The 26809-nt window shown below is 36.4% G+C and overlaps 2 protein-coding genes across 19 annotated transcripts in view; one reads left to right on the top strand and one right to left on the bottom strand.

The window, feature by feature from the left end:
* LOC136843310 (PDZ and LIM domain protein 1-like) overlaps positions 1-17535 on the bottom strand; it is a 127463-nt gene extending 109928 nt beyond the window's left edge. For 15 of the 16 annotated variants that reach the window (XM_067111547.1, XM_067111550.1, XM_067111551.1 and 12 more), the window contains exon 1: positions 17233-17525. In XM_067111547.1, the coding sequence (XP_066967648.1) occupies positions 17233-17340 (108 nt within the window). In that variant the 5' untranslated portion in view covers positions 17341-17525. Of the gene's footprint in view, positions 1-17232 lie in introns of all 16 variants that reach the window. The other variant, XM_067111563.1, reaches the window with a different exon arrangement.
* Positions 1-26809, top strand: part of RtGEF (Rho-type guanine nucleotide exchange factor) — a 318924-nt gene that overhangs the window by 101687 nt on the left and 190428 nt on the right. The window lies entirely within an intron of this gene.

Below are 26809 nucleotides of genomic sequence, written 5' to 3'. Positions count from 1 at the left end.
AGAGATTGGAGTCTGATGTAATGATGATGCTAATGTAAGTTTTATATGATGATGATGACGATGATGATTACATTCTTGTTGACAAGTATTTTTTCTGTCAGTCTTGACCTATCAGTGTTATTTGGATCGGTGGCTGGAGTACGTTAATTATTGTGTCGATAACGTGAGTGTTTTGACGATTTCTTTCATTGCCTTTTAATAACTCCTGTTTTCCTAGCTATGTTTCTTCATTCGCTTATATCCAATTTTCACTTGTCAGTATTAACATTTGTTAGAACTTTAATGATGTATAGTAGGAGGTTCATACCATAATATTTTCGTAACTTAAGATGCACTCTTTGGCAGCACACTGCTCGCTGTGGCTTAATTTCATTTAGTAAAACAATGTAGCTTTAGCCTGCCGCTTACTGTGCTTGCAATGATGTGTCGCATGGCCTCTCTGCAGATGAGGATAATCTCTTGAGCCGACTTGAAAGGTCACTTCTTTGGGAAATCCTGGCTGTTAGAGGGTCGGAAGGGACCCAGGCTTTGTTTTTGTTTTTGTTTTTTGTTTGTTTGTTTTTGCGAGGTAACGACCCTTGAGAAGTTTGTGATGTCAGCTGAAGGACAAAAGAGAGTGGGCAAGATAGTAGCGTACTTATTTACCTCTCTTTTATTACCTTATGGGAAAAAAAATGGTTTTTTCACAGGTTTTATGGCTCAGAGTATGTCACTTTATTCCGCTGCTGGACGACACTTGTACTGTAGGTTGGCGAAAAAAGAGAAAGTGCCTTCTTTGGGCTGTTTTAGCAGTGCAGGAGGAGTTCACTTGGCTGCAGATCAACATTCCTTTTCTCTCCCACGAGCAATAAGAAGAAAAAGAAAGTGTGTGCATTTGCTCGATTGCATATCCGAGGTGACATTATCAGCATTGATACACGTAGTAGTAGTAAATAGTATAAACACTAGTAGTATTAATGCTAGTAGCCCTGGTTGCTATTATAAAAAGAATTAGAATTTTGGCGGTAAAACATTTCACACTTTTTGGATGGCTTCACAGTAACTGGGTAATAGTGGAAGTTGTTCTTTTTAAAACTCGTATTCCTCAGGATGATGGGATTTAAATCCTCTTAATACTTTTAATTATTACCGGTATTCAGGGATCTTAGATCTTTTGAGGGATTTAAATCGCTTCAGTCTTGGAATTCCACAAGATTGGTATCCTGCCTTGAGAGCCTTGTAAATGAGCAGGATTTATAATCCCCAGACCTTAAAATTGTTTTCTGAATTATAGATCTTAGGTCCTAAGAATTTTCGAGTCCTTGCAGTGAATCTTTGTATGTCATTTCAACATAGTATTGACTGGAAATTGTGGGACAATAAACGTATCATGTTTCTCTAACTTTAAGGCGTGCCTCAGCTGCGAGAGAGAGAGAGAGAGAAATTTTATATTTTATTTCATTTTTTTTTTTTTTTTTTTTTTTGCGTGCCCTTCGCTACTTATTTATACGTATGCGGTTGGTGTATGGCTGCATATGTGCACATCCAAAACCCCCTCAAACGCTCACAGGCAGATCTGTCATTTTATTGCTTCGTACTGCGACCTTTGCCAAAAGGTACCGTGTGCGTGTTTGTGTGTGTGTGTGTGTGTGTAAATTACGGCTTTGCACTCACCTGCTTGCTTTCCGTTTTGATTTTATTTCTTTCATATCTTTTACCATTTTTTTTAAGATTTTGTTGAATGTAAGGTAGCCGATATTCAAACCTCTCTCTCTCTCTCTTGTACACACACACACACACACACACACACACACACACACACACACACACACACACACACACACACACACACGGCAGAGCACTGCACAGACATCCGGGTGTGAGCTTGCGGGCTATTAATATTTATGTGTGTATGTGTGCATTAGTGTTTTACATGAATATATTTCCCCTAACAGACACTTAACGGCCCCGTCTGATGCAGGAGAGCAGAAGTAAGAAAAGCCGTACCTGTTAATGACAGATGTGTCCTCTCTGTCATGTCTTTAACGTTGATGCCCATGTCGTTACTTAGCTGTCAATTTTTTCCCCGTTTTACTCCTTTTCCCGTAATTCTCTTGGCACCGAGAGGATGGACTTGTTGTCAGTACTTTTCCCCCGAAGTTGCTGAAAGGTTTACCCCTAGATGGCTTCTACCCTCGTGTTGTGTTGGGTGGAGAGTGAAGCTATTATTTTCAAGGCTACGTGAAAGAATACCGGCAAATTTTTACCTGTGTAATAGTATAATTGCATTTTCAATATAATTATATGACGGGAATTTCGTTTTAGAGCCCAAATTTGAGTAACTATGAAGTTCAGTTTCGACTCACTTACTGTCTTTTAAAGGTCGTAAGCAATCGAATTATCACGATACAAATGAAAGTCATGCAGATGATATGTAAATGATGCACTGGAGCAATGTATGCAGCATGTGATGTATTGTAGTCCCGTTATTTGTTATTGCGAAGCACTTCATGTCTTGACGCTCTCTCCGTTTCCGCTGTTTGATTTTTCCTGCAGGCAATGAGCTTGATTTATGAAAAAGTTTTCTTTTGTATAGTCCCGAAAACACCCTAATCCTCAGTGCCTTTTAGGACCCTTTGAATCTAGTCTCCCCAAGAGAATAATATTTTCTTTGTTTTTGGACAATTTGGCTCGTATCTCACTGGTATCTTTTAGCCAAAATATATTGGATGCGTGAATAAGGTCCCTGTTTCCCAATTTTCAGCGTAATTTATTCTCAGGGTAAAGTGAATTCGATAGTAATGGGTTATTTGTAGCTTAATATTTGAAGGTATGGGACTTCCATTCGTAAAATTTATGACACATTACCACAGATATATATATATATACATATATATATTTATATATATATATATATATATATATATATATATATATATATATATATATACAGTATATATATATATATATATATATATATATATATATATATATATATATATATATATATGCATGTATATAAGTAATATTATCCATTTTCACCATTAAGATTGAAATAGTATTTTAATTATTTCAGGTCGACTGACACAAACACACAATTTTAGAAAAGCAAACTGACTGGAGATAATTTTGTTTGATAGTAATCAAGATGAATGGGGCTGTTTGTAACTGAAGACTAGCCTCTAGACAAGTTTTCAAAAAGGGACACACCGTGTGATTTCAGAAGGACGCTCCAGTCACTTACGAATTATTTTTTCTCTTCCTGAGCTTATACACCTGCCCTAAATCTTCTACTTACAGGCTAAATGTAAGAGGTTGTTCATCTTGCGGAGGAATCATATGACAGTTCTTATCAGTTTAGAATTTTCATATTTTATGTGACGATCATTTTCAGTTCTCTCTCTCTCTCTCTCTCTCTGTATTTCAGTGAAACTTGAAATTTCAGTTGATTTTTGTTACGAAATGATAATAAGAAATACTTTTTGTAAAAAAGCTTATTTTCTTCAAAGATTCCAGTGAGAAGTTCGCGGGAACAACTTTTGTGGAACAAGGCTAAATAGTTGGATAATCCCTCTTCAAGCATTTGGAACAAAGCCATACTCGATGTAGAAGAACAAGCAACATTGTTCCCTTGCTTTCCTGCCACCACTCGCCAGGCGATAGGACCGATGTACTTAAATAGATAAAAAAAAAAGTTAATAAATAAATAAGAACTAAGTAAATAAACAAATAAGAAATAACTTCACACCGTTTAGATAAGACAGGAATGCTCACACATATTTGTCTTGGAAAGGGTGCTCTGCGTCGGAAGAGGAGTCAGACGTACTTAGGAGCGCCCCTTTTTTTTTTTTGGAATAAGAAAAATAATATTAGATGAAAATTACTTAGATATACTTAAAATGCCCCGTAAAAATATGAACAATATAAGAACTTCGTTCTTTAACGCAATATACAAAGACAAAAGGTGATCCGCAAGGGGAGGTTAACTTGCTTAACAACATAAGCTGTAGAAAGTGATCTGTTCCGAAGATGAAAACAGCTTACTTACACATACAACTACTCCGCGGAAGTAAGATTAAATGAGAATTAGTGCACGCGTCAAATCCATTTTCGGTGCTACAAGGCATATCAGAATGTGAGTGCATTATCATCAATAAGTCGTGCGAATGGCACATAAGGAAAGTAAAGAGTATTTAAATGCCCTACTGTCCTATTCCTCAAAGCGAGATAAAGCCAAACCATGGTGGCATTAACTTTAACAGGTAGAGATGTCAAGAGCGTAAATGAACACTGATTCATCCAGCGTGTGAGCCCTTGAAGATGAGATATAGATGCCCAGTAACCTTGTCTTAAGCAGTTACTCCACACCTGATGAGAAGACTAGGCTACTCACATGCTTCAACTCAAAGCACTTTGCTTGCACTGGAGGAAAAGGAAAGAGTGCACTGCACTGGAGTAAAACGCAAGAGTGCTCATGAATATCAATCCAAAACAAAACTATGTTTGGAAGATGAAAGAGTCAACGCCGACAGTGCCCCAAGCATATTGTGCACAAGAAGAGGAGACAAGAGTACACGGGAACAAAGATTTATAAGGTTTCTCTTCATCTCTAGGAAAGCTTGAACGCAGATATTAATATTAGCAGCAGTTACTTGGCACATTGAGATAAGAAGAAGGTGTTCCTATATATACACTGACGCAACAGCCTTTAGAACCTGAAAAATAGAATATTTCGCTAACTTGAACGGTATTCGAGATTCTGCACCTTAGCTGCCTTGGCAACAGTGTCTTGGGGTTGTAAGCAAACGTTCGATTAGAGGATCTAGTTGATATTTTCGAGTAGATGCGTGTTGTTGTGTATTACAAGCTTTTAACACAACAAAGGGTAGTGATGAATCACTGTAATTAAGGCACTTCTCAGAAGTTTGGAGCTGAATACATTCTCTGCCACTAAGATACTGTATGCAGTTTTCAAGCATATAAGGTTTCCTAGTATTTCTTTGCTTCCAAATATATTCTGCAGACTACTTCTGTATTCAAATGAAATATCGTAAGATTTTCTTACAGTTTAAGCGCATTTTCTTAGCGACTTTAACCGTAGCGTTTGTTAGTAGATTTAAAAAGATGTGACGAACATTCTTACTATCCTGGTTTGAATTTCATAACGAAAAAGTTCTGAGTTACTGCTGATTGAAATTTATTTTAATACACTCAGTTCCACAGAAAAGTGATTGCATTAGTTTTAAACATAACTGGTTTGCAAATCATCAGTTATTATCATAGCCCCTTTTACGTGGCAACTGAATCTCATGTTACATCAAAGTTTGATGACATGCATGTGTATGTATTCACTTCTTATAAATTGAAGAATTGCAGTATCTTAGGATGAATGTCCTTATAGCACTTTGCAACCTCTAATATTCTATACAGTTCAGTTGCCTTCCAAATACCAACTGTAGCTCAACATTTCCAATCAATTTAGTATGAAAAATCCAAATATATCCGTCGGATAACATTTGAACAAACTAAAAAAACCTAAGGTATGTAGATTACAAATACTATATGAATCGAGTAATCTATAGATTCTTATAATGCCCCATAAAAACGAAATTAACAAGATTTTTTGCTGTTGTATTCCTCAGGAACACCGGTATAATCGGAAGTTAATGGGTGAACAAGATGTCTTTTAGAAGGAAATGGATAGTAATTTTAATACGAGTCTGTTAGGCGTATATGAATATTTAACAGTGGTAGTAGAACGAATAAACCTAAGAGGAATTATGTTCAGGAATTTAAATTCTTCGCTCTGACCTTCTTCTTATGGGTTTTGATCAAATCAGTGCTATTATGAATTATTCTTTATTCCTGTTTGTAGAATTTTCATTCTGAAATATGATATGTCAAACGTGATAGTAGTTACAATAGTAATAGTGCTTACATTTGTAGTCGTAGCAAGAGTACCAGGATGTCGTTTTTCGTCTCTTAAACGTCACTCTTGTGTAATTAAAGAGAATGAAAAGTTCGTAGACATTCGATACAAAGAACATTCAGGTCGCAAACACTGCCAGGCTATTATAGCTAAAGGAGTTAAGTGCTAAAACGAATATCGTTCACATTTTTAAATATCGATGAAAAGATACAGAGCACTTTCTCAACAGTCCACAAAGCAAATTCCACAGTTGGGGCTGTGCATCATAGTCACCTACGGATTTAAAAGTGATGGCTGCAAATCCATTAAAAGAATAGTGAAACTATGTTAATCTGATGTGTGTTTGTGTGTGTATTGTGTTCGCAGTAGATGGAATAAATATTGAGCAATTATCATTTAAAGGCGCGGTTATGGAAGGTAAAATGAGGAACGCATGTGCACAGTTTTACAGTTGTATGCATACTTGGTTATTATTGTTGAATCTCTCTCTCTCTCTCTCTCTCTCTCTCTCTCTCTCTCTCTCTCTCTCTCTCTCTCTCTCTAGGAAAAAGTTCCAAAAGTCTGTAACGTCAAATTTTTCCCGTCAAGAGTTCATAACCGGTGTTCCTGAAAATTTATTTTTATCTTTGAATCTAAACGCGAAGAATTCTTCAACTAGTTCATCTTTGTGGACCATTCCCTTTCCTTTTTTTTTTTTTTTTTTTTTTTTTTTGCAATTTTTCCATTTCTTCTGTCTTTTTGACCATTCCATTCTCCATTTTTTCACCGGCCCTACTCTTGTCACCGATTCTTTTTCCACCTCTTTCTAACGTCTTACATTCCTTTCTAAGTTAAATGCAGACTCACGTTCTTCCTGTTACCCTAGCCACGTTGTAACACGGCCTCCTCTCTCTCTCTCTCTCTCTCTCTCTCTCTCTCTCTCTCTCTCTCTCTCTCTCTCTCTCTCTCTCTCGCGAGCAAGATTATGTAGCTGACAGATGTAAATCATTACACTATATGAATTCAGTTTTCAGATTCCTGTCTTTGTGGTATTCTTTGGAATAAATTGTACACAGTATTTCATTCTCTGGTGAATTTATTTAAAGGTAAAATATTCCTGTTTAAATGCCTTAAATTTATATATACATATATATAAAATATATATATATATATGTATATATATATACAGTATATATGTATATACATATATATATATGTATATATATACTGTATATACATATATATATATATATATATATATATATATATATATATATATATATATATATATATAATCATTTCTCGTGACTTACATATAGATAGGAATGCGCTGTTTGACATTTAAGACCTTAATTACATGGTGCCCCTTCGGAGAGTAGTTTATTTTTATGTTTAGAACTGTTCTTTCATGGCCTCTTGTACAAGAAAAATTACCCACCGGGTTGATTTATTACGTCTTTATGTCCTTCTTTAGTGTTATGCCTTCTTGACGTTTTAAGCCGTGTGCCAGTTTAGTTTAGAGCCATAGAAACAATTTATTTCAGAATAACTGTGCACAAACAGTAGTCTTCAGGGAGCGTCATCTTTGCTTCACCTGCTTCACCTATGCTGTGGCTCGCCACTTCTCTCATCCTGCCGTCATCTGTTTTATCTACTCCCTCATTCTTGTACGAATCATCAGTTTCTATTCTTCCACCATCCAAACAAGTTTTCATTTCTTCCCCGTACTTTGTCTCGTATTTAGTTTTGCGTAACTTCCAAGTACTTCAGCCAGTGTCAAGTCTCGTCAGTTTCTTTTGAATATCACCCCCCAACAGTATTTGTAGCTCTTCAAGAAACTGCGGTTGGCGGCTGCTTTGAATACTGCCGATGCGGTATGTCATGTTCTGTGCAACCATAGTTTCTCCTGATGGCACCATAAACGTGGCATGAAATCCTTTTGGTGGAGCTTATCGTGTTAATACAGCTATAAGTGCCAGAACATCCTTGTATGGGGTATCAGAACTGCTAGACTCTGCGCTTGGATGAGGAGGGATGGTTTTCCATCGGGAGGCTCAACATTTTACAAGTATTGGAACAGATTACAAGGTTAATTGTCTGGCCATGAATTGAGGCTTTTAGGTGTCCCATAATGATTTTTCGTAGGGCACGTCCAAATTCTCGTTTCCCAGAACCAATTATGCTTGGCGAGGTGTACCATTCGTCAAGGAACTTCTTAATTTCTCTATCAGTATTTTTGTTGGAAAAAATTTTACTGTCAAGTGTTTTGCCACCTGGTCGATTTCTTTATACGGGGAGAATCAAGATGAAAAGTGCGAAATGACATTCTGAAAATCTGTGGTTAGCTTGTAGCAGATCAGCCACTCCCTTAAGCCACTGAGGTATATGTCCAGATTGGTTCTTTTTGTATACACTTCAACTGCTATTCTTGTGTTGGCTTTGCAGATGAAATCATCAAGAAAAGGAAGTTTCTGGTCAGTGCTCACCTCACACATGTAGGGGAGAACTTTGAAGTCTTAATTGTACATCTCAGTGTAATTCTTCATAGTCAGAGGCCTTGATGAAGTTGTCATCTATGTATTTGTAGTAAGTGGTATGCATAAGTACATGAGAGAAGGCGGTCTTCAACATCACCCATGTCGAAATTGGCAAAAACGATGCTGAGTGGTGATCCGGTGACTACACCATCTTCTTAGGTACACACATGTTGCCTCTTATGGTAAATGAAGAGCTCTTCACGCTGATCACCAGGAACGATCTAAGGACATTTTAGAGGATGCCCAGATGAGGAGTGGTCTCAATATACTCTTTCAAGGATGAGCTCATTAGTTTTAATCGTGGTTCTTTTGGTGGACAAGTCCTTGGTGTTAAAACACATGACCTCACTATTGTTGGGCGAATCCATAACAGTAACCAGAAATTCTGGTGATCAGTGGAGATATTTATTGGGGGTGTATGGTGGTAGGATTTGGCTCTGCTTCTTTGCTAGTTGGTATCAGGGGCCTGGAAATTGGCTGATTGTATGGTATAATGGGTTGTTAGGTAATTGGGTTTAAAGATTTCCATATAATGAGTATCCCAAGTCATAGTCTCCTAATATTTGGGGGAGGTGAATGGTGCCTCTTGCACCACTCACTGCGTCAGTAACATGGTTGACTTACTGGAGACTAAACAGAAGTCCAGCTAACCAATCTAACCAAAACATTATTCTCTGTTCCTTGGCATAATTCACCACATCCTTGGAAAATGACACTATGCATGAATACTTCCATTGACCTCACTGCAATCTAGTTCGACAGCAACACCCGGTGCGATAATACCATGTCACTCAAAATACGGTAAAGCTTTAATGATTCCGTGTTGTATATGTCCTCCTTGTAACTTTTATTATAAATTTTTCACAAGCGAAATGAAAATTTTCCCCATGTGAACATATCTTTTAATTGTTATCATTAATACTGGCCGATTACTCCATGATCTTTGTACGAAAGAAAAAAGAATTCTTAGAACTCAAAACTGTATATTATAACGTGAATTTTTCTGATGCAGCCGTCAGCTGTAACAATTCATGTGAGAGGGTTTCCATCCTAGTTATTATTATTATTAAGACAATCTCGCGTTTGAGTTTTTTTTTTTTTTTACTTAGGATGCACCTGCCCCAAAGGAAAATGTATAGTAGAACATATAAGTCTGTTTACTTTGAAGAATGAAACACAAATAGAAGCTGCAACTTTTGGCCGTAAATACCAAGAGAAAAAACTCTCTCTCTCTCTCTCTCTCTCTCTCTCTCTCTCTCTCTCTCTCTCTCTCTCTCTCTCTCTCTCTCTTGGAAACGTGGTGCATGACCGTCTTACCATATCCTTCACACCTGCCAAGAGATTTCCACTTCAGGGGTAACGTAGATCATTTTTCGTACCATAATCATCATTTATGAAAAAAGAGGTCTTTCAGATCTTGAGGGAAAGAAAACTTTATGAAGGTATTTGAATGCAGTGATTTTACTCAGTAACAGAAATGGTAGAAATGTAGAAATTGAACTGATATTGCTGTTTTCTCTTTCATATGGTTGGATAAGTGACCATCTGTACAATAGTCCCTTGAACATCGGTGGGGTAGACGGGTGGTGCTAGCAACTTTATACTAAAAGGAAGTCCAACTTTTTCAAGGTGAAAAGAAAGGTGTGGTGAAAAATAAATGTCAAGTGTTTTCTCAAGACAGTGGGATTGCGTTGACAGTAGCTTTCTCCAGTTTTGAATAGGTGTCCGGCTTTTAGCAGAAAGAGCACCAAAAATGTCAGATTCAGAGGAAAAGAAATCAAGAGATTTTACATTTCCTTATAAATTTCTTGAAGAAGAATGACCACTCTTCTCCATGGGATTGCTCGAGTCATGCCGGCACTTCTATGGGGAGGTGCTTATCTCAAGGCACAATTGTTTCTGGAGGTAACGAAGTCATACCTGTGTGCCACAAATGAAGCAGAAGCTAATTTCTTGGAGGATGGTATTACTCAGAATGGTCAGTGATATTTGTGTATGAAATGCAGTCATTTAGCTAGAAAATTTAGAGGGTTCACTGTACAGTACGTGTTTGGATCAAGCTGGCTGTGAATGGTCGGTTATATTATTTATTTCCCCATGTGCATATTCTCTCTCTCTCTCTCTCTCTCTCTCTCTCTCTCTCTCTCTCTCTCTCTCTCTCTCTCTCTCGGATTATTATTTTTGATTCCACTCAAATTAGGATCATTCCAGTTTTTTTAGTTGAAGAATATTTGTTATAGCACAAGTAATTTTAGATTACTACAGTAGTCAGTCGTCAGTAGAATGATGATGAAAGTATAAAATTTGCGAAAAAAAAATGAATTATAGCTCTGCCATTTATTATTGGCATATTAACGGAGAATACTTCACCACAGCTGGCAGCAATACCAACCCGTTTAGCTGTGATGTCTTAAACTTAATTTTTAGGGTGGAAAAAAAGGATGGATCTTTCAGATAAAATGCTTCCCCCCCACCCCTTACACAGACACACGTAGCGCGGAAGCATACGCGTGCACGCACACAATGCCTCCTCCTCCTTCCCTGGCGTCACCATGTAGAAATTGAAGTTTGCAAGAAGCATCCATAGGTGTGGGAGCAATCGTCAGATCTCGGAGGCGGCATTACTTATGTTTTCTGGGGCGCCCGGGAAAAAGTAGATTTCGCGGAAGCGATGCCGGGAAGGAATTTCTCGTCGTCTTATTCCACTTTTTCCCCTCATTTTTCGTCGTTTTTTGTGTGTCTCGCTCTCCCCCTTTCTCACTCTCTTAATATCTTTATTCTTCGCTATTCTGGTCAATTTAGAATCTCTCCCGAGGATTTATGAGGGACACTTTTATGCCGTCGTCCAATACCGTGTCTTTATGCGACATTAGGTTTTTTGTTTTTGTTTACGCTTTTACCCACAATTCAATTGGTTACTCTGCTTCCTTGTTTTTATTGATTTCTTTGCCAGAGTTTTAGTGCTGTTTATCGTTTTTTCCACATTAAATAGTTTGGCTATTTACTTATTTTGTGCTTTGGGTTCATTCGGCAAGATCTCTCTCTCTCTCTCTCTCTCTCTCTCTCTCTCTCTCTCTCTCTCGTTAAAAATATATGCTTTATTCATTCCCTTTAAATGTCGGTAAGAAATGGCAGCAAGGATTATCTCTTATAAGAATATAAGGGAAAAATGGTACCTGTTTCTGGTAGAATTTTGTAAGGCTGAAGTCGTTTCTGTTATTATTATTATGTTTATCATTATTATTGAAAATAATAGCAGTTTCTACGGCATTTAATCTGTACAGAGTCTTCTTTGTCCATTGTAAGACAAATAGAGAAAACTATACGATTAAATACCGTAGAAACAGCTATTGTTTCCTACGCTACTGCTTCAGAGAAGGTCTCCACCCTTATTATTATTATTATTATTATTATTATTATTATTATTGTTGTTGTTGTTGTTGTTTGTAATGGTGATTTCTTAATGTATTATATATCCTTTATTTTGCTGATACAGTATATAATAAAAGTACAGTACGTACCCAGGAAGTAATTAAAATCCGTTGGAACATGAATTGACACCAACCACTAGTTAAAGGCCTTCATTCAACTTAGGCCTAGTTATTAATGACAGGTTTGGAGCCATTAAAATGTTTCAGGCCCAAAAGACCTCACGTTGCATCTCTTCCTAGGCGTTGATAGGAAATACCAATCTCTCTTTGTTGATTTCTTGCCATACTTGTGTTTGTGGATGGATCCAGCTTTCTTGCCTAGAGTAATGGCACTGTGCCTTTGTCCTAATTCTTATAGGGTCTGGTTTCACTCTTCATAAATTCCAAACTGACTTATGTTTGACTGTATACTATATTGATATGTTTGGCTGAAGTCTCAATCTCGTGCGACGCGGAATACCACAAGGCCATTGACTTTGCCAGCTTTTTATGCGTACCAGTCTTGTACTGTAAGTGATTTATTTCTGAAACGAATAAAGGCCTGCCGATTATTTGAAACAATATTCACATCTGAGCAATAAATCTCTCATGGCAGATATGTGACTCTTATCCTTATTACCTATTTCCTGTTTCTCTCTCTCTCTCTCTCTCTCTCTCTCTCTCTCTCTCTCTCTCTCTCTCAAATGTTACTTTCGCTTTCTCGATTAAAAATGTTAAAGTCTGTCTTTCTCTGTCCTTCGATTAGAAAGGTTAACGCCTCTCTCTCTCTCTCTCTCTCTCTCTCTCTCTATGTAATGTACATAAATTCTGACACACACACACAACGAGGATATTTTAACAATCCTTATTGCTGCTGTTTGCCTCGATCTGGGTGAAGTTTATGGGCATTCCATGGCGAAGTTGTAAATCACTCAGAACAAAAATATAAGGAAAGTAAAACATGGATGTCAAGAGGCTCTAATAGACCTCATAAGAAAAGTCTGTCAATTTTTATCATCGTAAGGTGATGGTGATAGCTTTAGATATGATCATAAGCCCTTCATTATTATTCGTATGGTTCTTGTTCTTTCCAAGTAATGGTAAATACTTTTTTTTTAATGCAGATACTCATATCACGATTTAAGGGTAACACTGATTTAAAGGACAATGATTGTTATTATTTTTAAGGATGATAAATAAGTATAACATCATCAGCACTGACATAATTAGTAAGTGCATTCTTTTTTCGATTTAATAGCAAGCATTTCCAATAGGAATTTAACTTTTCCAATGTGTAAAATAAATGATAATGATCAATGCCTGGAAAGATTAAAGAAATGCATTTGGAATTTTTTTACCCTTAGGCGATTTCTTTCTAATCTTAAGTATCCATTTTGGAGGTTTGTCGTTGGTTGTTATTGGGTTTTTAGGTATGATCCATATCAATTTGGGTGTTGATGACCATAGATGTTGTGACGCCAGTTGCTTTAAGTGTATCAGTAAGCGGCGCGAACATTGATAATAATAATGAATGAAGTTTCAAAATTATTTGCTCTCCCAGATAATTGCTGATTAGCTTGGGAAAAAAAAATTTTTTTTGTTTCTCATTCATTTTCCGTGTTTTGTTGGTTAGGTACAAGTCTCTAATTGTTGTACATTCTTTTATTTGTACGATAGTTACTTGTTCGTTCCTTTCTCAAAGGTATTTTTAAAAGATTTTTGGCAGATGGCAAAAAGACTTTTGTTATTGATCCTAGGAATAAACTGAAAATAACTTGCTGCTCTCTAACTATGCTTCTTCGTCTCTCCAATGATTTTTTTCTACGACTAGAGACTTTGACAATAAACCTCAGGCAGGAAATGTGGGATGATAATTTTCACGTCACAGTTTTTATCAACGTAATTCAACGATTCATCATTACTCGTCGTAACCTCTAGGAATATTAACAGAGACAACAAGACGATAAAAACAACAAGAGCCCACGAGAAAAATGATTACATCGCTAAAAGAGACATTGTACATAATGTTACTTTCTGTGTTCTTTGTCTAAATGTTTCAAGTCTATTAAGTGATAATTGATTCTCTTTCCCCTCTCTCGAACATACCCAACATTAATGTTGAAATCTATGCACATGAGCATTTTCAAAGCATTCAGATAATCACCTAGAATCTTATAAATCCAGGCAGTCGCGTTAATTTTGAATCTCTGCGCTAGGAATAGCGCCACCTGGTTTTGTTTTGAATTTCTCGACAGTAGCCAGAAGGCCAGCGACTTCGATCTGCACCTTCAGAGGAAGAAAAAACTAACCTAGTTCCACGAGAAAAAAAAACAATGTGTATCGATCCCACAGATCTTGAAACCGAACGGAATCCAGAGCATCAGTTTCTCTCTCTCTCTCTCTCTCTCTCTCTCTCTCTCTCTCTCTCTCTCTCTCTCTCTCTCTCTTTCTTAACAATGGTACCACTCGGCTTACAGCCGACGAAACCGCGTTCGATCCTAAGGGCCGAGTGAGGAAAGAAACTGTACTTGCTTGTTTCCATGAAAATACCTATGTCTTTCATGACTTCAGCAATAATTTTGCAGTTGGTTAGTTGTCGTTTGTTGTGAGTGAAAAGAGAGAGAGCAAAGAATACCAGAAGTAAGTGATTATTGCCCCGTCAGAATGCATAGATCACATCCTCATGAAAAGTGATCGGACTTCTAGAGAGAAAAGTAACGCCTCAAGGCAAAGCATTTATCCGGTTAGATCTTAGCGTATCCGTAGAATAACAGGCTATATTTATTTTTCCCTCGTGGATGTTCATCCTGAGACAGTTGAATTAATGATACGTTGGCTACTTGAAAAATTGTTACTATTCGTTGCTTGGTTTGAACTGGATTTGTTTTCCCAGTATTTGTTTGTCTGCGTCTTTAAGCTTACCGTTAATTTGAAGTTATCTGAGACACCTTCACATTATTTTCCTTTTCGTGATTCTTCAGTCTGATCTGTTTGCAATCATCAACAGTGTGTAGAATAATCAGGTATATTTGATCATGAAATGAAATATTTTTAAATTTTTTTTCGAATTGTTAATATTTTTATCTGTTTGTGTTATATAAATTTCTTGCAATGACTTTAATATTCAGTTTGATTTCCTTCTTCTTTTTCTTCTCATTGAGTAACTTCCCCCCACCCACTCCCCTCCCCATCCTTAATAACTTGACTATCGGCAAAGGCCAATGTGTTAGGTCATACCGTCATAGACATCAAGATAATCTTGACAGTTATTTGAATGTTACTCCCTATTTTATCTTATGTAAGAAGCTACGGGTAGGAGTGTCTGGTAATGGATTATGTGGTGACCCAAGATATCGGTAATCTGAATGTTTTGCTATTATTATAATTAAGGCTTGTTGAATTTTGAGAGCTAAACGTCATGTGAAAATAAAAACTGACTGTGTAACGAAAATTGAAACGTGTTTCATTTGTGAAGTATCTGTTCTTAGGTTTCCGTTCATTGAAGTACAGTTATTTCATTATCCTGGTCCTTTAATTGTTGGTAAATATATTTTTTGCATTTTTTAGTTTCCCTGTTTCTGCTTGAAAGTCTTTCTTGCGTATAAAGATGGAATGCTGTTAGTGATTTTTTTTTCTTTTGGAGCATTTGCCATGTGTTCATCCCAACTGTGGAATTCGTTATTTAAAAAATCTAAAAATTCTCCATTTTAAAATAAACACTCCTCAATTCATTGACTTTGTGACCTTTGAAAATACCTTTCGTGATACCAAAAAAGCAAAAGTTTATTGATTATAAAGCTGAGAGTATGATATCATATTTATATCGGAAATAACACCTGAAAGAGAGCCTTCAGTGAGCATGAAAAGATAAAGCGAATCTGCCATCTTCTTTTTTGTTATTGCTCTTGTCTCTGTCTCATCCCTGCTGGGCCAATAGATCTGCTCTGTTTATAATCTAACATAATAATGTAAGCTGGCAAATTCAATTGGTGACGTCTTGCCATGTATGGATGGATTCAGTTTTTGCGAAATGTTGGGTAAGAGGGAAACGATAGTTCTTCAGGTAAAAATTTGGTATCAAAGGAGCAATCAAATTTGATTAAGTCATAAAAGTTATAAAAATGTTTGTAGTGAAAAAAAAAAAATCAAAGTATGCCTGCCTGTTTGTTGCTTTGTCGTTTAATGCTTATCATTTAGGTTTAATTACAAAAAGGAAAATTAGTTCAGCTGAAGTCTAATGAAACCAAATTAAAATTTAAAAATTATGATTACCTATAGAACACAGCACCCGAAGCATTGTGATTACTTTCAGAAACCTCTTTGGCTACTCCTTCCAACTTTAGCAATTCTCTGCAAGAATTTAGGTTAAGAGGTTTTGTTTAGAGGTCGGGATGAAGGAGAAGACGAGGAAGAGGAGGAGGAGGAGGAGGAGAATGGATGGATGTGATGCTGCTAAGTTCTGGGCTGGTTCGGGGCCACCGCTACCCGCGACCAAAAGGAGAACCAGAAAAGTTCGTTGGAGACGAGAACATCATGAAATATAATCCAATAGATTTCGCCCAGGAGCTGAAGCCTGCCTCTCTCTCTCTCTCTCTCTCTCTCTCTCTCTCTCTCTCTCTCTCTCTCTCTCTCTCTCTCTCTCTCTCTCTCTCTCTCATGTTGAATTCGTTTTGTACCTTTTATCAGTATTTTGATGTCATGATTGGGAATTTTTTCTGATATGTGAATAAGGAATTTCATGCTTGTAAGTTTTAGTGTTATATTCTAAACTGTATTAGTAAAAAGGGAGAATATAAAGGTATTGCATAGAAGATTAATTTGGAGTGAAAATATGCTGTTTGCCAGGAGATGGATGAAAACGTACAACAGAGAACGAGGCAATCGGTTTATTAAGTATCTTTTGAGGTAATATAGTTAAAAAAGGGAAACTGTTGGAATGTAAAGTTGTGAGGCTAGTTAGGAATGGAAAGCTTAAAAACCTCCAAAAATAAGGTTAATAATTGTGTAAACTGAAGAGAAGAGAAAGAGTTTATAGATTATTACATTCTTTGGACGAAATATAGAAACATTGCCAACCGCTTGACTATCTACTGCAGGATTCTTTAGGTAAAATTTATCAAGATGTTCTCAAGGGATGTTTGAAGTGAGAACTTCTAAATATGCTCAGGATTTGGCCATAAAATTTAGAATCTTTTAAAACAAGACCAGAATTCGTGGCCATTTGAGACCTAGAACCTTAAATTTTCAAGGCTCTTGAGGATAGAATTGTAAACTGAAATTTGAACCCTGCTGTTGTCAAGAACATGTAATATATCTGAAAAACACTACATATCAAATGAATTGTGATTTTATAAGATTACCGACGGGATTTTAAGCTTGCTTGTTGTATTGTACTTACCCTCTGAACTGATAGGGGCAAAGCCACGTCGGAACCCCCCTGAAGCCTGAAGCCCCAGGGCTGGTCATGGCCATCCCGTTCCAGCACCAGACTGATAACTCCCGACATATTTGCGCTCTTGTGATTTTTCTCCGCGTTTTATTCCCTACACTACAAAAACAGTCCTTATTGGCTGACTAAGTAGGGGGCTGCGAAGGGCCGCCTCTCAGAGCACTACCAGCTACCACTCCACCAGACACACTTCTCCCGACGCACTTGCCACAATCTTGGCAATCACTTCCTACTCTTCCCTCGTCTTTCTTTCCCTCACTCGCACGCACACCTACCTCACCCCCTTCCCCCCACGCACACCTACCTCACCCCCTTTCCCCTCCCATACCCTCTCCAACATGTCCACGTCTCCCGCTTACTCCCTCACTCCCTCCTTTTCCCCTCGTCTTGATACAACTACAAGACCCGCCCCCATTTTTATTCATATACATTTGTGTGTATGCGTATTGTCAGTGTATAAATATGTGCACGTGAACTTACCCAATACTTGTTTGTATGTGAGCATCATCACATATAAAATCCCGAAGAGTACGGTGGTAGACAGGTGTTTTTCAGGAGTGCTCTTTCGAATGAATATTTTTTTTTTCAGACAAATAATTTCCGTTTATTATTGACAGAAGACTCTGTGTGCCATCATCCGATCCATTGCACATGCAATTGCTTGTCGTGCTAATGTCAACCTCTGCATTGGTGGTGTGTGCTTATTCCTTGCTTGAACAGTCACCTAGCAAAGGGACAGGATCCTTTTATAGCCACGTTTTGTCTTCTTTCAGTCAGCTATTATGCGAGAATGCGAGCGTTTTACTCTGTACCTCATAACCCTGCCGCCCTTTAAACTTTAAGTAAACAGATTTCCAGTCATGTTTTTCCTGCCTTGGCAAGAAAAAATAGTAGAGAAAACAGAAACAACTTGTTGAGTAAATATGAAAACTTCGGTTTAGGTAATTAATCAGACTTTACTGAAGTTTTCTAACAAAAATAATTCATTTGAAATGGCTGTCTGTATGTTAGCTTGCGTCTTCAATTTCTTCTTCAAATAAAGAAGCTTGAATACGTCAGTTGTAGGAACCGGGGGTTTAGATTGGCGAGGGGGGCGTTCTATCATGGCAGTGACGATACATTGCCGAGTTCAGGTTTTATGTTTTGAGAGGCAGTAAGAAAGTTGCTTTCTTAATTTCGTTGTTAAGAAAAATACTGTACAGTGTTGAGTACATACGAAAAATTTTCAATGAAACGAGAATATATAAAATATAGAAAATACTTCTAAGGATGTGTTTCAAAGGGACACTATACGGCTCTTTATCTTAACATGGTCGAAAGAATTTTTAATCTGAAGCTGTATATCACTGAAAACGCGGTTTGAAGAAAATGTTTGCTAAAATTTGAAAATGTTTCTTGTAGAATATTGATTTGTATATTGTCACTTACGAGTGTCAAGTTGAAGCAGACATTTATCGGATCTGACGTTGGAGCATATGCCTCGTGAAAAATAAAGCTATGTGGATGGAACTATTCTTTTAAGATATTTCTTCATGGAATATTCATAACTACTAATTGATCTAAAAGATAAGAAAAAGTAGTGTTAAAAGTATGTAGCTAACGCTATGGTATCATCAGTAAAAAAAATTCACCGTTAACGATAAATCATTGTATTGGTTATAATTATCAGACAGTCTGAGGGGGAATTCAGAGGTCGTCTTCATGGAAGTACTTCTGTCAAACTGGCAGATTACTTGTTGCCGTAAATTTTATTCGTCGCTTATTCCTCTTGTATTTGTTATGCTTATAGTTTAATAAAAAGGGATAGCCGGCTTTATTACTAAGCAATTACCACTACTCATATAAGTAGACGGGTTATCTTTTCGTAAAAATTGAAGGTCGTAGAATTTCAGATATTAAAGAGGATTTCGTCGATTTCAAGACAAATGATAAAAGTTCGGAGATATTATTTTGCATTTCCTTATACTTTATTCATAGTAATATATATATATATTTTTTATAAAACTGCAGACAACGTTGCAAATTAGGTAAACTGTTGGCTGCGATTTATTTTTTGTTTCCTAATTTTATTTTATAATTTCCCATTCTCATACTAAGACCTATATGTATTTTATTTTTATCTTTACTAAACTGTTCACGATTTTCTTAAACAATTCTGATGTTTTTCTTATTTTTTAAGATTTTTTTATTATTTCTGTTTAACCATTTTCTCTATATGAGGTGAGTTTATACATAGCAGTGTGAAATTTTATAATGATAGTAGGCAAGATAAAAATTTACATATATATATTATATATATAAATATAAATATGTATATATTATATATATAAATATATACAGTATATATGTATGTATGTATGTATGTATGCATATGTATATATATATATATATATATATATATATATATATATATATATATATATATATATATATATATATATATATATATATATATATACACTGTATAAGCGAGAGTGATGACCAACTCATGTAAGATGTATTTAGTACCGGCTTTATTTAATGTTATTTGAATAATATAAACAGACTTACCTTTTCGAACAGGCTCATGTAAGATGTATGTAGTACCGGCTTTATGTAATATATTATTTGAATAATATAAACAGATTTACCTTTTCAGAAATGAGTCATTGTGAAAAAATTTCATTTTGTATCTCAATTTGTCCATCAAAATTACGCAGATGAGAATCTGTGTTAGCCGTTTTCGAGGACGTAAATTGCTTGTCATATGTCTCAGTGTTTGTTTAAATTTGAGTATTTCTTTTAGGTATTTAGGAATTATCGACTAAAAATCTAAATAATATGATCTATTTCTAAGTGTGAGTATCATGGCATATTTTAGCAGTGTTTCAAGAATCTTAATCCGTAAAGAACTAAACTATCTCATGACTAATTCCGGTTTTTCGAATAACTGTTTTCTTAATTTTCTGCCTTTTAATATGAGAAACAATACCGGTTGTACGAGATACCACTAAACTTTTAAGTGCCTTTGGTCCCTCCTTCCAAAATGTGGCAAAATGGAATAGTCCAAGAACTGATGAGGGATATACTGTTTCGAGAGAGTTTTGTACATAATTTTCATTTCTTAATCTTATTTCGGAATTGCAAATAAATTCTTGTCAAAATTAAAGTTTTTAAACAATTTCTCATTTCATTGTAATTGCATGGCGCATGTATTGCTATATTTATAGTGTTCTGGAAAGTTATAGTTTTTCTTCAATTTTCCATGTCATTATAATTGTTTATTGATTGTATTGCTCTACTTATAGCAGCTTACCCAATTCCCTATGCTCTCGTATTGCGAAGCTTTCCAAGTATTCCAGTTTTAAGTACTCGATTAATTATCGCCTTGAAAAATCAGAAGTTTAGACGATGCTTAGCTTAAATTTTTTCTACGTAAACTTTAGTGGCTGTGGGTGGAGAGTGCAGGCTGCGGTACTCCACTATGCCAGAGATCTTTGCATTCCCTCTCCTATTTATCTCAAAGAGAATTATGTAGGAGCCTGAGGTATGCAGGGTCATGAAAACAAACCATTTATTTCGAGTTTTTTTTTTCCAGGTGCATGTCCTGGTTTTTATGCCAACTCGTGCCAGTAGCATGATTTCCTAGGAAGTATATATTAAACGTTCATGTGTCGTTCATTCCTCGAGTTCTGTTCGCTTACTCGATTGTTGAAAACCTCTTCTGATCCGTTAACTCTCTTGCGTTTTCGCCAATTCGAAGGTCATTCAAGTGTATGCCATTGACCTTGAAAATGGGTGCCTACTGACGTATTTATCAGCTATTCGATTTGATACCCATAATGATGCGACGTCTCTTATGAAGGGCAATAAAGCCTCAGTCTCAGCATTGTAAGGTGAGGATACGAATTACGTGCGTGCCCACGCCTTGCAATTGATGGATTCCTTGGCTACCTCGATGCTGACAAAGTGGCATGATGTGATGGTAATGGGATATACGAGGTTTCATTGGAACTAATTTAGTTTGATAAGATGAAGTTATTGGATGTAGGTTGCAGAGAGAGAGAGAGATAGAATTAGTATTCACTATTCTCTCGAGGGTTAGGAGTTTATGCAAGTTAAAGACAAGACTGAAGGGATGTTCCAAGGTTTTGTTAGAATAGATAACTGAGGGAAGACACGTTGCTTCAGCTTAATATAATTAAATGATTTTCATTTATGGTAACTTTTTTATTCTAGTATTCAACAAAGAAAATTATTTGGAATGTCTCATTTCCTTTCAGGCTAAGAAAAGCGTTTTTCAAGTGTTTACGTCAATTTTGAATATAGGCACCAATTTTTATTTTTTTATTTTACATGTAAACGTGAATCCTGTCATTCCTCCCGCTAAGAAATAGTAACTTATTTTTATTTAAGTGTTCTCTCTCTCTCTCTCTCTCTCTCTCTCTCTCTCTCTCTCTCTCTCTCTCTCTCACACACACACACACACACACACACACACACACACAAACCTTTTCATTTTTGATCATGTATATCTCTTTTGTTAAGAATTTTCTTCCCACGTTTCTATATACACTCTCTCTCTCTCTCTCTCTCTCTCTCTCTCTCACTATTTATATATATACACATATATATTGCATATATGTGTGTGTGTGTGTGTGTGCGTGGATGTCATCTATATGATTTTTAAATGTAAAGGTTAGTAGGACAGGAGGCATCGCGCGCTTTTCTAGCCCAGCCCCGAAGAAAACAGGTGAATGGTGTGACGAATGAATGGTTTGGCTTAACCTCAAAGGAGAGGATAGACCTGCCTCTTAAAGGAAGAATGGAGTGACAAAAGAAGGAAAGAAGAAGTTACTGAAATGCTGTAGGAATTTCAATACTTTTGGTAATACAATTTATGGCGAGCCTTTCTAATATTAGGATGCCATTTGCTAAAGTAGTAACCTCTTAAAAACCGATGAGAAGGATTTCCTGTGTCGAACTTTCAATTCAAGAAAATCTAATAGCAAGACAGTTTGGCCCCTCAGGGATGCTACTTTTGCTCTGGGGTTAGGTCCTCGAGAAAATCTGAAGGTCACTCGAGTTTCGAATGTAGCTACAGGATACTGATGGGTTGCTGTAAGAAAACTTTTTCGGTCATATTTCATATATGGGGAGTTGTGCTCGTATTAAGTATGAACGTCTCTTGTAAAAGTAGAACTTGGTTTTTGTTGTCCTAAAACTTGATTGACTTAGTATGCATTGTGGCCCTCTTGAGGCTTCGGTTTTCTGATTTTCTCGCTACCAAGTTCATCGTCATATTAGATTTTCCTTATTTTTATTTTTATTAAGATCGCAGTGCGCTCTGGTATATTCGAATCAATTTCATTTATTGTTAGGATCTCTATAAACGGGTTTCTTTTTCTGTGAGTTTGTTGCATCTAAGGTGTTTTGATTTTATCTTGTAATCCTAAAGTTACTTTGCTTTCATTTTATCATTTCTTAATTTCGTTGTTGCAGCTTTATTCCTGGGAAAATGCTTTAACTACATTTCGTTTGAACCCAGCTTGCTTGTTGAGCTGCCCTTCTGAATTCGGCGTTTTCTCTGACCTGATTTTGTGATTTTGATTTTGATATTTTTTTTTTTTTTTTTTTTTTTTTTTAATTTTGGTAGTCTTTTAGTTAACCCTTTGCGGTTGAACTTTCAGTATATTTTTTTCTTTTCTTCATTATTGGTAAAGTTTCGTTATTTTTTCTTTCTCATGAATTCTTAATATCTTTAGCATTTTATCTTTGGGCTATTCTTGGGGCTTCGTTTGTTTTATGCTAACTTTGTTTGCTAAGGATATCTTGCAAAGAATACTTACGGATTATAGTTTTCGTTATGCTGACTTTTGATTTCGTTTTTTGTAGACTTGCCTTAATTAATTTTAATATCTTTTTGCTTATGCTTCTTATGTAGTTTTTCTTGGCGGGGGAGGGTTTAGTTTTTAGATGATCTCAACGAAAGGTTTTGTGTATCTAGTTTTAATTTCTATTGATGTAATAGAATAGACGTGCGTGTATGTGATGCTTTGAAGTATAAAATGTACCCATACCAACCAACTGGAGCTTTTAAGTAGCAAAGCTACTTTTACTGCGTACCCCTCAAACTATTTAGACTCTACCTACTCCGGATAGAGGTCATCCCATGTACCTTTATAGGTACATGGACAGTAGTTTACACTGGACTGCTTGTCCTAGTGCCAGTTTAGGCTACGTACCCCTACGACGGTTATGGCCACTTGTCCTAGCAGCAAGTAGGACTCCTGCACTTTTGATCGGCTGTTGTCCGTAACCGTTTGACAGATTAGACCTCGTACCTGGCGACAAGCTCCGTGTAATGTAGATGACAAATAGATAACTAAAGGGGAGATACATTTCTTCGAACTATTTAATTATTTTTATTTCATTCCAGTGAGTGTATGAACGAAGATTCCTCGTTAATAAGGTGGTCTGTTGTGGAATTTTATGGAACAATTTGATTGTTCTTTTCTTATTGTTTTTCTCCTTTCTTTTGGCCAAGTTTTCGTGTGTTTTTGCTTCTTCAGAAGCTAGGCGTTCGTTCTCTCACCCTTCCTTGTTTTGGGTTGATTTTTGGAAAATTAGTCATTTACTTCTCTTTAAATCGTGCTCAGGGTTTTCTAGTTTCAGTGAGATGTATAAAGGTTTGTCTTAACTTTATTTCTTATCTATTTTTGATCTGGCATGTATGTTGTTGTTTTTGTTTCATGTGAGCTTTTAATTGCAATTTTTTTCCTTAAGGAATTTGTTTTTGCAGTTTCTAACTACTACTTTTTTCATAACAAATAAAAAAGTAAGTTTTAGTTTTATTTCTTATTTTACCACTATACATTTAAATTCAGCCTTCGGTATTTTTATTTTGTGTTAATTGTTCGCATTTGAGTGTACGTATCTATACTGAAAGGACTTTTTTTTTTCCAATACAATGTGGTCACTTCCAAAAGGAAAGAACACCTTTTAAATGCATCAAGTTAGCAGTTTAAAAACAATGAGAGAGAGAGAGAGAGAGAGAGAGAGAGAGAGAGAGAGAGAGGATTCAAATTACTAGTGTGGCCGCTTAAATAACTTAGTTGCTGTGCGTTCAGGTAAGCCAAGTGTTGTGGGTTCGCATGCCGTACACTTGTAGTACCTTCTCTTTAGTCAGTCATTAAGTAGTGCAGTATTTTGGAAGTTATCGTTTTCATTCTTTTTATCTTATTTTTATACTGTAGGATTAGTCTTAGTATACATACATACATACATACATACATACATACATACATACATACATACAGACTCTCACATTCATGTATTCACATCTTAAACGATTGTGTGTACAGATTTGTCACTAGGTCTGACGCTGACTTAGGCAGTCGAAGCCTCGTTAAAATTTATACTTACGTTGAGTCAACGCCTTTTGTTTTGGAAGATACGAAATTTATACATTAACATATCTGGATAATTTTGTGTTGTTGGTGACCAAATGTTTTATCGTATTGTAATTGTTTGTGACTGTCTAAAAATATAAAGATAAATTTAATACGTAATAAACATGTGAAAACATTTTATATATATGTGTGTATATGTATAATACACACACACATATATGTATGTGTGTATGTGAAGTAGTTGTGAAGTGAGAAACAGGAGAATAGAATGAAAATTCAGGGATGGATTTCAGGCTGTATTAAACGAAAGTAAAGCATTAGAGTTAATAAGTAAATGGATCACAGAATGAAAGATGCGAATGGAGTGATGTTGTGTAAAGAAAACACTGTGAAGTGCCAATTTTGAAGAGCTGTTAAATGCGATGGATGAGAGTGAGATAGCCCTCAGTGATGCAATTGTGGGATTAGCATGACTGTGAGAGTACTTGTGAATGTCAGTGTTGGGGGTAGGGAAGAGTTTTGAGAATGGAAGGGCGCCAGGAATCGATAGCATTACTGAATAAGCAAGATAGGTTGTGTCATATGGCCTTGCCGCATTCATGCCCTCCATAACAAGCGAGTTAGCAATACCAGTGCTACTTTCTTTTTGTCGTACAACGAAGACAGAACATAACTGCAGGGGCCTGGGGACAGTCGGACGTCACATAACATACTGTATGTTGACCGCACTTCTGAGGGGATTAACACTAATAAACAACGGTTTAAAAAGAAACTGCCCGAAGGCAGGTTATCCTCTGTCCTAAGCCTATCCTAATGTGTGTGTATATATATATATATATATATATATATATATATATATATATATATATGGTACTTTTCCCTCCATTTCATGGTCTTTTGCTTTGTTCTGTAAGAATGTAATCCCATATTAAACAATACTTTCATTCCTACATAATAAGACTCTACCCTCTAACTTGTATAGGATAGTTTCTGTCGTCTCTGGCTACCATGTTTCGCCTGCCAGGCCACCACTTCTCTTGTTTAATCTTTGCTTTGGATTTGTTTCCCATATTGGGCTTGTGTAATAGACATATAAACGGTTGTTTAATGTAATGTTATTGGTGTTATTTCATACTCTAAGTACTATTCTCTCTCTCTCTCTCTCTCTCTCTCTCTCTCTCTCTCTCTCTCTCTCTCTCTCTCTCTCTCTCACACACACATACACACACATCACACACATTCTAGATATGTAGCCTGCAAATATTGTACACAAATAATTTTAACTTCCAGATCCTTTAAAAGGGTTTCTTAAACTAGAGGCCTTAATGTTGAAACATTCACGTAATAAACATTTTCTGAACATTATGTGGCCTCCACTTTCGCGAGAAATGCTGGGTACATAGGAGCTAAAGATAAGCAATCTAATTTCGAAGATTACGCCGTTGCTGGATATGACGTAAGTCATGAGTATCTAGAGCAAATGCCGAAGTTGCATGAAAGCCTTGCAGTAAAAATGCGATGAATAAATGATTTAATATTACAACCCCATATCGTGAGGAGGATGCTAGACATTGCTGTACCCATTTTGGTGCTTCGGAATTCTCATGAAGTTTGGTCTAAGCACTGTTACCATTCTAAATTGAATGATATATCTCCCGAAAACTACTAAAATACATCAGCACAAAAGTAGAGAAATCACGACAAAATCTCACCGCATTAAATTCCTTTTCGTAACTGAGTTTAGAATCGGCCAATATTCATGTTTTAGAGGCCTTCAAGACTTGAAAGCTGCAAGTTCACTTGTTTTCCGCCGCACTTGAATCGAAAGTGCTGGGTTTATATTGAAACGAGAAAAAGAAAGTAAAAAAAAAAAAAGGCGATCGAGTCACCTGTTTCAGTATTTGTAAAGGCAAGTAATTCCAGATTCCTCTCCCCGGGGAACTACAAACGCCATTGACCTCCTGCTTCTGTCCCCCGGGAACTACAAAGGCCATTGACCATCTGCATTTGCGATTGGCGAATGACTTCATCAGATGGTTCGGGTTAGGTTCAAACTCATTGGGCTAAGAAAAATTTGGCTTGGGAAGGGCATTCAAAGCAGGTTTTCGTGCTTGAAAAATTCGTTATGTAATTCG

The sequence above is a fragment of the Macrobrachium rosenbergii genome, chromosome 11 (genome assembly GCF_040412425.1).
Source record: "Macrobrachium rosenbergii isolate ZJJX-2024 chromosome 11, ASM4041242v1, whole genome shotgun sequence".
Classification (NCBI taxonomy): Eukaryota; Metazoa; Arthropoda; class Malacostraca; order Decapoda; family Palaemonidae; genus Macrobrachium; species Macrobrachium rosenbergii.
Note: the sequence above shows the minus strand (reverse complement) of the source record. Positions and strands in the feature narration are given on the sequence as shown.